The following is a 15,054-nucleotide window of genomic DNA, read 5'->3' as shown; positions in this document are numbered from 1 at the left end:
CAGGCAAAATACTGTTTTTATTTTTTTTTTAATTTTTTTTTTTTCAACGTTTATTTATTTTTGCGACAGAGAGAGACAGAGCATGAACGGGGGAGGGGCAGAGAGAGAGGGAGACACAGAATCGGAAACAGGCTCCAGGCTCTGAGCCATCAGCCCAGAGCCCGACGCGGGGCTCGAACTCACGGACCGCGAGATCGTGACCTGGCTGAAGTCGGACGCTTAACCGACTGCGCCACCCAGGCGCCCCCAAAATACTGTTTTTAAAGTCATTTGAAGCAACTTTTTTTCTTGTGTTGTTATGCCATCAACTTGATTTATAGTGAGACTCATTTGTTTCAGTTCTTTTTTTCCTCAGTGTTTAAAAATTGCCTTTTCCCCTTTGATTTATTTATTTTAATTTTATAAAACTTGTATTTTTCCAAAGGAAAAACTATGTGATAAAGTAAACTTGGAGACCTCTATCTTACATTCGTGCCCATTTGCATTTTTTTTTGTGTGTGAACTCTATCTGTTGCCTGTTTCTAACAATTGAGTTGTTGGTTGTTTTCCTCTTCATTTTAAAAACATGTTTATGGATTTTGAATATTAGCCCTTTGTATTATAATTTGCAAATATGTTTCAGTAGATTGTCAATTTAGTTTTACTTTATGATTTTTTTTTGCCATCCAAAGTTTTTTTTTAATGTCATATTTATTAATCTTTTCAGTAATTAATTCTGGAATTTGACTCATCCTGACTCAGGTCTTAACCCCACTCCCTTTTTTAAAACTCAGGTTTTCTTTCCCTATTTCTTTTTTCTTAAATTGAGATATGATTGATATATAACATTATATTAATTTCAGATGTAATGAAACTAATTACAACGTGATTTGATATTTGTATATATTGTGAAATGATCACCATAGTAAGTCTAGTTAACATCTGTCATTGCACATAATTACAAACTTTTTTTCTTGTGATGGGAACTTTTGTGATTTATTCTCTTTGTTAACTTTCAAATACACAATACAGTATTATTAACTGTAGTCACTGTGCTGTACATTATATACCCATGACTTATTTTATAACTGAAAGTTGGTACCTTTTGACCACTTGTTACCCATTTTGCTCACTCACCATATCTGACATTTTGCTCACCACTGTCTCTGACAACCACCTATCTGTTCTTTGTATCTATGAGTTCATTTTTTGTTTACACTTTTCAATTTTATTTTATTTTATTTTATTTTATTTTATTTTATTTTATTTTGATTTGTTTATTTATTTATTTATTTATTTATTTATTTATTTATTTATTTATAAATAAATATGAAATTTATTGTCAAATTGGTTTCCATACAACACCCAGTGCTCATCCCAACAGGTGCCCTTCTGAATACCCATCACCCACCCACCCCTCCCTCCCACCCCCCATCAACCCTCAGTTTGTTCTCAGTTTTTAAGAGTCTTAGTTTTGACTCCCTCCCTCTCTAGCCTTTTTTTTTTTTTTCCCTTCCCCTCCCCCATGGTCTTCTGTTAAGTTTCTCAGGATCCACATAAGAGTGAAAACATGGTATCTGTCTTTTCTCTGTATGACTTTTTCACTTAGTATAATGCCCTCAAGGTCCATCCTTATTGTCACAAATGGCAGGATTTCCTTCTTTTTTATGGCAGAATAATAATTCCATTATGTATGTATACATCATCCATTCATCCATTGATGGATACTTATGCTGTTTTCATGTCTTGGTTATTGTAAATAATGCTGCAGTGAATATTGGGTGTGTCTTAAAGTTTTTTGAGTTAGTGTTTTTCTTTCCTTTGGATAAATATGCAGAAGTGGAATTCCTGGATCATATGGTGGTTGTATTTTTAACTTTTTGAGGAACCTCCGTACTGTTTACTATGATGGCTGCCCAGTTTACATTCTCACCAACAATGTACAAAGGTTCCTTTTTCTCCATATTCTTGTCAACACTTAGTATTTCTTTTTGATATCAATTTTAACAATTGCAAGGTGATAGCTCATTGTGGTTTTGATTTGTATTTCCCTCATGACTGGTGATGTTGAGCACATTTTCAGTACCTGTTGGTCATCTATATGTCTTCTTCAGGAAAATGTCTGCTCAGATCCTCTGCCCACTTTTTAATTGGCTTGTATTTTTCCTATTGAGTTGTATGAATTCTGTGTATATTTTGGATATTAACCTCTTCTCAGGTACATGATTCTTCTAATATTTCTGTGACTTCAGTTTTTACATTTAGCTCTCTATTTGGAATTTATCATGATATCTGATATAAAGAATGGATCCAATTTTATTTTTTCCCATATAGCTACCAAATACTGCTTTATGTTCTCTACAATAGTAAATTAAAACAGACCTATCAAAAAAAAAAAAAAGAAAGAAAGACAGACAGAAAAGGAAAGAAAGGTGAGAAAGCACTTTGTTTACTAATGTGGAAAGATCTCCATCAAGATAAAATGTTAAGAGAAAAAAACCAGGAGAAGAAAATATGTACATTATACCACCACTTATGTGATCAAGTGGAGCTGAGAAAATTAATTTGTATTTGCTTGTTAAAACAAAACAGACGAAACCCACACATGTCCGGATACTGGATTTATAGCATAGATGGCACTGAGGAACAGTGAGAGAAGCATAGTTTTTAAAATAAATGGTGCTGGGTTAATTGGACATGTATATGAGAAGTAATTAATATTGACCCCTATCTCATACAGAACCTAACACATTTTGCCAGTTGTTTCAGTAATGTCCTAGAAATGCAAATGCAATGAAAAGGAAATTCAAGGTTGTGCTTGTATTTAGGTGTCATATCTCTTTAATTTCCTTTAATCTGAAATTGTTCCTCACTTTTTCTTTGTGTTTCGTAACATTGACATTTTTTTCTAAGAGCTCAAGCCGGTTATTTTGTAGAATCCCTCAATTTATTTTTGTCCAGTAGTTTCTTGTGCTTAGATTCAGGTTATAAACTTTTCACAGAAATACCACAAAAGCAGTGTGTTCTTTTTAGTGCATCATATTAGGAGGTACATGCTGTTGACTTTGTTTTGTTATTGATGATAATGACTCTCATTTCTTGGTTAATGTGGCATCTGCCAGGTTTTTCCACTGTAACATTATTTTATCCTTTGTAATTAGTAATTAAGTTATCTTCTGGAGAGCTACTTAGAGGCTATGAATATATCCTGCTACTTCTCAGAAACAATTTGTGTGTTTTGTGTGTTTATAGACAGAATTAGCAAGCTATTAGTATTTTGCCTGTTATGGCTAAGGAAAATCATTTTCCTTAATATTAGCTAGTGATTTTCTTTCCTAGCTAGACTTCCATACTCAAGGGTGGAGAGGGCGTGCAAGTATTAGAAGGCCTAATTCTCTGAGTCTAAGCATGTTTAGCAAACATAAGGTTTCCTAAGCGTAGTATTGGTGAATTAATAGTTTTAAACAATAGGGCACCTGGGTGGCTCAATTGGTTGAGCGCTGGACTCTTGATTTTGGCTCGGGTCATGATCTCGTGGTTCGTGAATTCAAGCCCCACATCGGGCTCCATGTTGGCAGTGCGGAGCCTACCTGAGATTCATTCTCTCCCCCTCCCCCTCCCCCTCCCCCTCCCCCTCCCCCTCCCCCTCCCTCTCCCTCTCCCTCTCCTTCTGTCCCTCCCCTGCTTGTGGTTTCTCTCTCAGAATAAATAAATAAACTTAAAAAATATATATTGTAAAAACTAGACATAGGTACTATGATTTCAATAGAACTGTTTGCCAAGAGTGTTCTTATCAAGCCCTAAGATTTAATACCCATTAGGATAGTAGTAAATGTTGTGAACACTTATCCAGTGATTATTTCATGCTTTCATTTTTATGCTTTGCGTATATAATCTCATTTAATCTTCACCATAACTATATACACTAGGTACCATTGTTATCTCAATTTTTACATATGAAGAACGGAGGCTTAGAAAAATTAATTAACATGTTCTTTAGGGGCACAGAACTGGTAAGGAATAGAGGTGGCATTTGAATCCACACCTTTCAGATTCAGGAGTCTAAGTTCCTAACTATTATTCTGTTTCCTTTCTTAGTAAGAAGAAATCTGAGCAATTATTGGAAAATCCCATTGATTCTTCCCCCCTATATTTGTTCTCATTTTTATGGTTCATTAGTTCACTAACTTGTAATATTATAGTTGATTATATAATATGATATATGTGTTTCCTATCTATATATTAGATTTTAAAAGATTGAAATATCTTTTTCTATTTTCTCACTTTTTTTTTTTTTTAATTTTTTTTCAACGTTTATTTATTTTTGGGACAGAGAGAGACAGAGCATGAACGGGGGAGGGGCAGAGAGAGAGGGAGACACAGAATCGGAAACAGGCTCCAGGCTCTGAGCCATCAGCCCAGAGCCTGACGCGGGGCTCGAACTCCCGGACCGCGAGATAGTGACCTGGCTGAAGTCGGACGCTTAACCGACTGCGCCACCCAGGCGCCCCTATTTTCTCACTTTTAATACTTTACTAAAATAACATTCTATGTCTAATGATATAGGTTTCTCATATAAATTTTTTTCTGTAATCCTCATGAAAGTTTTTTCTTTGTTTCTTTTTAATTTCATTGTGTTGATAATGGCTTTGGTTTTAAAAAATGGAAAATCAGGCCTATTAACTCTAACCATCCATTTCTTCTTATCCATAGAGTTAGTAGTATACAGTTTTTATAATCTGTATTTTTTTTTAATGTTTATTTTGTGCACACGTGCTGGTGGGTGAGGGGCAGAGAGAGGGAGGGAGAGAGAGAATTGCAAGCAGGCTTCCTGCTGTCAGTGCAGAGCCCAGTGCTTGTCTCAATGACATGAACTGTGAGATCATGACCTGAGCCAAAGTCAAGAGTCAGACACTTAACCAGTTGAGCCACCCAGGCACCCCTATGATCTGGATTTTAAAGATAATCTAAAAACTTTAAAAAATTGAAACAATTATGTATTTTTAAATTAAGTATCAAAAGGATAATTACTATAATGATGGTATTAAATCTCACAGTCAAAAGTTTTGGTTCTCTTTTCTACATTAGGGTATATCCATTCATTCATTTGTTCTGATTATTTGCTTGCTGTGTGCCAGGAAAGATCTATTTCTCTGTCCTCAGAATGATTGTTTTTGTCTTTGTAGCCAACAAGCTCCAGGTTATTACTGTTTTTGTAAATTTTTTTCTGATCATAAAAATTGTATTTATTGTACAATGTTTAGAATGTGCAAAAATGGTGAGGGAGAAAATGAAAGAATATAAAATCTTATAACCCACTTACTATATATAGTTTATTACAATTTAATGAATTTATGAGCTATAAAAATGAGGTCAAATATGAGGGCAGGGAATCAATACTATTTTCTGGGAATTCCTCTAACATTGGTAACATTTTGAGATATTTATTTCCAGTTTCTTTTTTTCTGTATATATATTATGAATTTTTAAGAACTATTTGAATCCTACTATACCAGTTTTAGAATCTCCTTTTTAAAATTAACACACAACTGGGGTACCTGGGTGGCTCAGTGAGTTAAGCATCTGACTCTTGATTTCAGCTCAGGTCATCTCACAGACTTGTGAGATTGAGCCCCATGTTGAGCTCTGCACTGACAATGCAGAGCCTGCTTGGGATTCTCTCTCTTCCTCTTTCTCTGCTCCTCCCCTGCTCGCTCTGTCTCTCAAAATAAACAAACATTAAAAAAATAAATAAAATTAACACATAACAACCAAATTCCCACATCATTAAAAATTCCTTAAATGACAGGGGTACCTGGGTGGCTCAGTTGTTTAAATATCTGACTCTTAGTTTCAGCTCAGGTCATGTGATCTCATGGTTCTTGGGTTCAAGTCCCACATTGGGGCTCTGTGCTGACAGCACAGAGCCTGCTTGGGACTGACACTCTCTCTCTCTCAAAATAAATAAACTTAAAAAAATTCTTTAGATGACATACATTATTTATTCATTCCTATTGTTAATCTTTTAAATTGTTTCTCCTTTTCTACAATATCAGATGGTGTGTTTAGCAGTTCTTGACATGTCAGATATAATCCTAGAACTATAGAATGACATGAAAGTATATAAATATTTTTTAGTTTTAGTCATTTATTTGATAAATATTCACACTGCTTGTCAGGCACTGTGTTACGTAGTACAGCATTGCTTTTTGAAAAGAGTGCCCTTTTATCAGCTTTTGCTGGCAATGTAGGGTCATTCCTGTTGCTGTTCATCTTGAGTATGATCACTTTAAAAACATATTTTGGGCTAGTTTGATAGATAAAAAATGGGATCCCAAAGTAATAGAAATTTGTTTAATTTCTGGTAAAATTAGCTTCATATTAATATTAAATATTTCCTGTTTATTAGCTATTTGTGTACATTTTTTATGAATTCTATGTTTAGAACATCTGTCCATTTTTCTGTTGGCATCTTATTTTTTAAAAATTATCTGAGTGATTCTTTATGGCTTAAAAATAGTAAACCTTATTTTTTCATAGGTGTTGAAACTTTTTTCCAAAATACATTTGTCTCTCAATTTTATATTACTTTTCTTGACATATTAAAGTTTTAAAATTTCATGTAGCCAAACCAGTCAGGCCTTATAATTCTTATTTTTTCTGATTGCTTTCATACTTAGAATGCCTCCCAAACTTGTCCATGATGTTTACGTTTATAACCTGTATTATAATGTGTTTCCTGCCTTGGGGTTTGCAATACCTACTTACATATTCTTTGTAGAATTTTCTTATGGGATGATTTTTAAAAATATATCATCCATTTGGAATTTATTTTCATCAGTAGTTATGAGTGAAGAGTTAATATTTATTATCAAAGAACTGGCTAATTTTTAAAGCAGTTTTACATCCTGTTTATTATATGCTAGATATTTGTATGTTATGGTTCTGATTAGGGACTCTCCACTTTGTTCTGTTGACCCACAAGCCTATGTCTGTGGCAGAAGCATGCTGGTTTACTTTATTGAGAAGATAATGTGTATATCTCTGATCTAGATTAAGATTCTCTCCTTTTTCTCCCCTTTGACCCCCATCCATACTTCCCAATTTTTCCTTACTGTTCTCACCTGTTTATTCTTTCAGATGATCTTTAGAGCCATTTTCTAAGCTCTTCCCTTCACTTGTGATTTTGATTAGAATTATTTAAACTTATAAGTGAATCTGGGGAAAATAGCTATCTTTACAGTAGACAGTTTCCTCAACTAGGAACATTCTTTATTTTTTTAAACTTTTTTTATTTTTTAAGTAATCTCTAAGCCCAACATGAGGCTCGAATATATGATCCTGGGATCAGGAGTTGCACGCTTTACCAATTGATCCAGCCAAGCACCCCGGAACATTCCCCATTTTTTAAATTCATTTTTTGTTTCATTGTAGTTTTCAAACATTTCTTAATTATACATTCTTAATCGTATTTAATGTAAAGATTGCTAAATTTTTAACAAGAATATATGAATAACTTTAATAGAAGATGTAATCTGGAGGTTTAGACTGATTTTAAATAATATTTGAAGGTCATTGCGATAATAATAAAAAAGCAAATAAGTAATAATAGCAAAAGGGAATTCACCTGTAAATTTGAGAAAGATTGCTTCTGTTACAAAAAAAAAATTGTTGACACATAACGTAATAAAATAAATGAGAATCTAGACTTATGTAAGCCCTTTAAGCTTTTCAGTTGCTTATAATATCCCTATTTTAAGAAACTATATTTAATTTATTCATTTGAGATGTATTTCGTTTCTATACCTAAAAGCTTTGTAATTTGTTAGTCTTTAGGTTGTGACACAGAAGTTCTTAAGTCTCTTTGATTTTTATGCAGTAAAATATATCTTTGTATAGGTATGAGATTGAGCTAGTTTAAATGGATTCACAAAGTTCCTTTTAATTCTAAGTATGAGTCTTTTGTCAGCTGTTAGATTTAATGCAGCAGTATAATAATCCAAAATCATTTTTGTTCTAAATAGTTTTTAATGGACCAATTTCTTACCACTTTCTTTTTTTATCCATAGGTTAGTAAGGATTTTTCAGTGTTATTTTCCTCTTTTCTTTTTGGGAACAGGTTTCATCTTCTTGGCATGTTTTCTTTTGAGTCGTTTGGTTCATTTCACTAAAGTAACTGTGATAAAACCATAGAAATACAAACATGTGTAGGAGTCAAGGGCCCTGATCTTAAGTTTATAATTTACGATGATGTTTCTTCCTTCAGTGCATTTTCTCTCTTTATGCTCTGAAGTCTTAACTGTCTAGTTTTTGTCTCTTTTGCCACCTGTATGTCCATCCAGCAATCCTTTCATTTTTCATTTTTTAATTTATTCAGCTAGTTTTATTAACTGTTTTAATCCAGGCATCAGGGAAATGATGGTAAACAAGATACAGTTTCTGTGGAATTTTTTTTTCAGCGTCTTTAACAGTGTAGAGGATGAATTGGGAAAACGTAAAATTGAGGGAGATTGAATAGTTAGAAGTCAGTGGCCATAGAGATGGCAAAGAAGGAATAAAGATAGTTGTTAGGACTTACTGCCAATTAAATATGGGGTGAGTAAGGGAAGATAGGTTTGGGATATCCCTAAGATCCTACCTTATTTATTCATTATATTTTTATAATTATACATTGTGCTAAATACATATAAATGTATATAAATATATCCATTGTGCTAAATACTAGAGGATATAATAAATAAGCCACATCAAAACTAAGAACATAGAAGGAAGAACAGATTGGTTATGGCTAGGGGAGATTGAGTGCAGTAGAGTAGAATGTTCATGAGTTCAGTTTTAGGCATGTTCAGGTTTAGCTGCCTGTTGGATATACAAGTGAAGACTGTAAATATTCAGGTAGTGGGTTTAAGAGATTCATAGCTAGAGATACAGACTTGGAAGTCATCAATGTGTAGCTGGTGATTGAACTTATGGTTTAGGAAGTCTTTCAAAAAGAGTCCTTCATATGAAAAGAGAGTGGGAATTGGAGCCTTGGGGAACAGCACCAGTTCTAGGTTAGTCAGAGGAAGAACTTGTCAAGAAAACTAGAGTCATCAGAGAGTTAGAAGAGAATCTAGGAGAGTGTTTCAAAAAGGCCAAGAAAATTTTCCAGATAAAAGTGTTCAACTGTATGCAAAGTCAAGGGTCAGTATGATAAAGTTGAAAAATGTCCACTAGATTTTGCAATTAAGAGATCATTGTTGGCCATGTGGAAAACCATTTTGGTGGGGATTTGAATACTAGGTGAGCAAATGGTGCCTCCCTCCCAGTTTTTTTAAAAAGTACTTTGGGCTTGTTAAAAAAGATTGGAGAGACAAATAGGATTCATAGCATTAATGGAAGGTTAGCTTTAGAGAGGGAGGCAAGTAAATTAAAGGGTTATTTGTAGAGAATGGAGACACTGAAAGAGCTGTCTTCTTCCTCTGGCAGTTATAAGCTTCACAGCAGCAGGCATTGGTTTACTTGCCAGTGCTTCCAGTGCCTGACGTATAATAAGTGATCAGTAACTATTTATTGAAGGATGGAGCCTAATAAAAGAGTTGAGCAATTTTTGTTCATCCCAAATCTAGTCTGAAGTATAGCTTCAGAATTTATTGAATTCTTTAGAAACTTAAGATTTGCTTTTGTTTTCTGAATTAAAAATTAAACCTAAGATCAAAAAATGTATGCTTCTATAGGAGTTTTAAAAATTCTTAACAGATCTAGAATGAGATCTGCTTTAGAATATATTCTGTTCCTCATAGTACCACACATTGCTGACGTTTCCTACTTTGTCTTTGTTCTGCCTGTTATCTTTTTTTTTGAAAGTGTTAAAGAATTTTTTGAATTTTATGTTAGTCATGAAATTGAAACAACTTTTTAATAAAAAAATATTAACCATGCCTCTTCAATGTAACTTGTTTGCGAATTGTACCTGTTCTTTTTAATAATATGAACATTTACTTTTTAGTGTGAAGTTTGTGACAGCAAGTGTCCTATATGCCACCACATTTATAGTGAAACTAATCCTCTGAATTTCCAATTAATCCTTCATTTGATTTCTGTAATCTAAGAGATCAGAAAGACTCATAATCAAGTTAATGTATCCAATTGTTTGCTTAAATAAGATCTAATAAATTTTGTATATAATTTTTTCATATTAGGCAGAATCAAGGGAATAGATAGATTTAAAAGATTATACTTTTAGGCAAAAAACATGGCCCCTAACCTTTTCTTTTGAGATTTCTCAATTGTTTATGAAAGTTTAATTTCTGTTCCTTAGACATATATGTGAAATATAAAATGAATTAGAAAAGATACGCAATATTGTCTAAAGTAATTATGCATTTTTTTTAGGCAGGGAAATGAAGAACAACAGCCTGAGGTTCCAATTCTTTATCATGATGTTACATCCCTTTTGCTCATCCAGATCTTAATGATGCCACAACCCTTACGCAAAGGTATGTCTTTATAATTCCGATTCTTAGATTATATAGTATATATAATATTCTAAAAATAGTGCGGACAAATATTCAGTCTGCTGGAAATGTTTTGAGGTAAATGACTGTACTATTTTTTTATTCGTAGTAAATAGTTCTTATGTCTAAAAGAAGATGACAATGAAATGAAGGTTGTTGTTGGATGTGTTCTTTGGAAAAGTGTTCATGTCTTTTGCCCACTTTTTAAAAGTTTTTATTTAAATTCTAGCTAGTTAACATACTGAGTAATATTAGTTTCAGGCATACAATATAGTATCTCAACACTAACATACATCACCCAGTGTTCAACCCATGTATACTCCTTAATCCCTGTCACCTGTTTAACTCATCCACCTACCCACCTCCCTTCTAGTAACCATGAGTTTGCTCTCTATAATTAGGACTCTGTTTCTTGGTTTGTCTCTCTCTTTTTTTCCCATTTGCTCATTTGTTTTGTTTCTTAGATTACACATATGAATGAAATCATGTGGTATTTGTGTTTCTCTGGCTAACTTATTTTACTTAGCATAATACTCTTTAGCTCCATTGATGTCATTGCAAATGGCAAGATTTTATTCTTTTTTATTAATTCTTTCAAAGAACCAGCTCTTAGTTTTGTTAGTCTGTTCTACTGGGTGTTTTGTTTTTTTTTAATGCTTATTTATTTTTGAGATAGAGAACACAGGCAGGGGAGGGGCAGAGAGAGAGGAGGACAGAGGATCTGAAGCAAAGCAAGCTGTGTGCTGACAGCACTGAGCCCAATGTGGGGTTCAAACCCACAAACTGTGAGATCATGACCTGAGCTGGAGTTGGCTGCCCAACCGACTGAGCCACCCAGGAGCCCCTGTTCTACTGTTTTGTTGTTGTTGTTGTTTCTATATAATTTATTTCTGTTCTAATATTTATTTTAATTTCCCTTTTTTCTGCTGGCTTTAGGCTTTATTTGCTGTTTCTTTTGTAGATCCTTTAGGTGTAAGGTTAGGTTGTGTGTCTGAGACTTTTCTTGCTTCTTGAGGTAGGCCTTTATTGCTATATACTTTCCTCTTCTGCAATCAGAAGGTTTTAGACTGTCATGTTTTCATTTTCATTTGCTTCCTTCTGTTTCTTTATTTCTTCTTTAATTTCCTGGTTAACCCATTCATTCTTTAGTAGGATGTTCTTTAACCTCCATGTATTTGTGGCCTTTCCAAATTTTTTCTTGTGGTTGACTTCACGTTTCATAGTGTTGTGCTCTGAAAATATGCATGATATGATCTCAATCTTTTTGTACTTGTTGAGGGCTGACTTGTGACCCAGTATGTGATCTTTTCTGGAGAATGTTCCATGTGCACTTGAGAAGAAGAATGTGTATTCCGCTGCTTTAGGATGAAATGTTCTAATTATATCTGTTAAGTCCATCTGGTCCAGTGTGTCATTCAAAGCCTTTGTTCCCTTGTTGATTTTCTGCTTAGATGATCTGTCCATTGCTGTAAGTGGGGTGTTAAATTCCCCTATTATTATTGTATTATCATCAATGAGTTTTTTTATGTTTGTGTTTAATTGGTTTATATTTTTGGGTGCTCTCAGGTTGGGGGCATAAATATTTACAATTGTTAGATCTTCTTGTTGGATAGAGCCTCTTTATTATGATATAGTGCCCTTCTTCATATCTTGTTACAGTCTTTGTTTTAAAATGTAGTTTGTCTGATATAAGTACAGATACTCCAGCTTTCTTTTGATGTCCATTAGCATGCTAAATGGTTCTTCATTCTCTCACTTTCAATCTGTAGGTGTCTTTAGGTCTCAAATGAGTTTCTTGTAGTCAGCATATAAATGGGTCTTGTTTTTTATCCATTCTGATACCCTATATCTTTTGATTGGAGCGTTAATATTCAGAGTGATATTGATAGGTATGAATGTACTGCTGTTGTATTACCTGCAAAATCAGTGTTTCTGGAGTTTTTCTTTGTTCTTTTCTAGTCATTGTTGCTTTTGATCTTTCTTTCCCACTCAAAGAGTCCCCTTTAATATTTCTTGCAGGGCTGGTTTAGTGATTATGAACTAATAGTTTAGTTTTTGTTTGTCTGGGAAACTCTTTATCTCTCCTTCTGTTTTGAATGACAGCCTTGCTGGATAAAGTATTCTTGGCTGTGTATTTTTCCTATTCAGCACTTTGAGTATATCATGCCACTGCCTACTGGCCTGCCAAGTTTCTAAGGAGAGATCTGCTGCTAACCTTGTCTTCCCTTGTAGGTTAGGAATTTCTTTTCCCTTGCAGCCTTCAGGATTCTTCCCTTATCTGTATTTTCCAAATTTTACTATGATATGTCTTTATGTTGGCCTGGTTTTTGTTGATTTTGATGGGAGTTCTCTGTGCCTCCTGCATTTGGATGTCTTTTCTTCCCCAGATTAGGGAAGTTTTCAACTATAATTTGCTTAAATAAACCTTCTCCTATTCCCCTCTCTTCTTCTTCTGGGATTCCTATTATAGGAATGTTATTAACCTTTATGGAGTTGCTGAGTTCCCTAAGTCTATATTCATGATCCAATATCTTTCTTTCCTTCTTCTTTTTGGCTTCATTATTTTTCATAATTTTATCTTCTATACCACTTATTCATTCCTCTGCTTCTTCCATCTTTGTGGTCATTACAACCAGTTGGTTTTGCATCTCAGTTATAGCATTTTTTATTTGGGCCTGACTAGTTTTTAGGTCTTTTATCTCTGCAGTAAAGGACTTCCTGGTATCTCCTATACTTTTTTTCTAGCCCAGTTAGTATCCTTATAACTGTTGTTTTAAATTCTGGTTCAGGCATATTACTTATATCTGTTTTGATTAAATCCCTGGCCATGGCCTCTTCCTGTTCTTTCTTTTGGGATGAATACCTTCATCTTGGCATTTTGTCTAGGTCTCTGTCCTCTGTGTGTGAGGAAAGTCTGTTATGTTTCCTGCTCCTGAGAGTAATGGCTATATTAGGAAGAGGTCATATACTGTCCAGGAACTCATGCTTCAGGAAATGTTCCTGGTGTATGCACTCTGCTGTTGTGTATTGGCTGCTCTTTCGCTGTGGTCAGTCCTCTGCAGAGTTTCTCCTTGCCTGCAGTGAGGAGTGTTTGGATTTTGTCCATTTGTGTTTTGGTATGCTTGTTAAAGGAGGCTAAATCCTGTTTCCTCTAGAGGTAAAGCTTTGGAACGCTCTGTGGTCAATAGTCTTGGTGTGTGCACAAGGTTTGTGCTGGTCTTCTGGGGGGAGGCCCACTGCTGCTCTGAGTTTAGGCACAATTGTCCTAGTTTAAAAAAAGAAAGAAAGAAAAGCACTTACAGAATGCAGGGGGGCATGGCTTGGTTTAAGTCACTCAAGCCTCCACTGTGAGCACCATTCTGCTTACTGGTCTGTCTGTGCTGACAGGCAGGGGTAAAAATGGCATCAGCCAGCTCTCTAGTCCCCCAAGAAGGGAGTTCAGGAAGCCCTCACAGAAGAGCATATGATCTCCCCTTGTGTGTGTCCCAGGCTTCTCTCAGGTCCCTGCCTTCACCCTGTGTGTGTTTGAGCCATCTGCCCACTTGGTGGCACAGTGTTCCTGCATCTCAGGTGTGCAGGCTGTGTTTCAAAACTCCAAATCTTAGGGACCTGATGCAGAACGGCCCGTGCTGATCCTCTGGGGGAGGGGTCTCACTGCGCTGTGACTAGTGGTGGTTTGTCCCACGAGGGCAATTGCAGGAACATGCAGAGACTTAGAGTTTATGGTAAAGCACTGCAAAAAGCTGGCATCCAGGTTAGCTGTCCTCAGCAGGTACCTCTGTTCCTATGCTAATGAAAAGGGCAGTTCAGTGGTACCCCCTGGCTCTTTTGTCCCCAGAGAGGCAGTGCTACTTCTCTCAAATGCACTCAGGAAGACAAACTGTCTCTCCCAGTGCGACCCAGGGGATCTTCAGGCCACGCTGTCTGCTCCTGGGCCTCCAAACTTCTAAAACTTTAGACTTTGAGCTCCACTGCTTGTAAAAACATGGAATAATCACTCCCTCTCATTTTCCCTGTGTGGTTTTGGAGAAGGGTTTTTTCTTGTTCTGTGCTCTGTGCCCTGTGCCCTGTGTGCGTTCTTTCTCTCCTCTCTGATCAGGGCTTCCTCCCCTCAGCAGCACCATCAATTTTTTTCTTCCCCAAATCATGAATCCACACCTCCTACCTTCCACGATGTGGCCTTTTCTCCCTCTAGTTGTGCAGTTTGTTTTCTCAGTCCTCAGATCAATTTCTGGGGCACACGTAATGATTTGATATTTATTTAGCTGTGTTGAGAGGGACAAGGAAGCATCGGGTCCCCCTACTCCTCTGCCATCTTAACTCCTCCTTTCAAGGCCTTTTAATTTGTGATTTAAGAGTTCAAAAGTAGGAATCCATGAATCTCCTAAAATGATATAGGAAATTTTTATATGTACATGTGCATTTTTTTTCTGAGAAGCTCCATAGCCCTTAACAAGGTTTACAAAAGGATCTTCACCCCTAAAAATGAGTTAGCTATAAATTCTCCTGAGGACTCCTGGTTATATGCAGTAATAAGGAATAATAAATAAGGAAGTTGCTTTTGTGCAGTTGGAGAATC

At 35.4% G+C, this 15,054-nt stretch overlaps 1 protein-coding gene across 2 annotated transcripts in view; it reads left to right on the top strand.

Moving 5' to 3' along the window:
- The window catches only part of UBR3 (ubiquitin protein ligase E3 component n-recognin 3), a 241,685-nt gene that overhangs the window by 186,907 nt on the left and 39,724 nt on the right, over positions 1-15,054 (top strand). For both annotated transcript variants that reach the window (XM_047085617.1, XM_047085616.1), the window contains exon 32: positions 10,354-10,457. In XM_047085617.1, coding sequence (XP_046941573.1) covers positions 10,354-10,457 — 104 coding nt within the window. The remainder of the gene's footprint in view (positions 1-10,353; positions 10,458-15,054) is intronic.

This window comes from Lynx rufus, unplaced genomic scaffold, assembly GCF_022079265.1.
Source record: "Lynx rufus isolate CCGP_SWC_20201006 ecotype Redwood Valley unplaced genomic scaffold, mLynRuf1.p SCAF_2, whole genome shotgun sequence".
NCBI classification, from domain to species: Eukaryota; Metazoa; Chordata; class Mammalia; order Carnivora; family Felidae; genus Lynx; species Lynx rufus.
The sequence above is the reverse complement of the archived record's forward strand: the minus strand, read 5'-3'. Positions and strand labels throughout refer to the sequence as shown.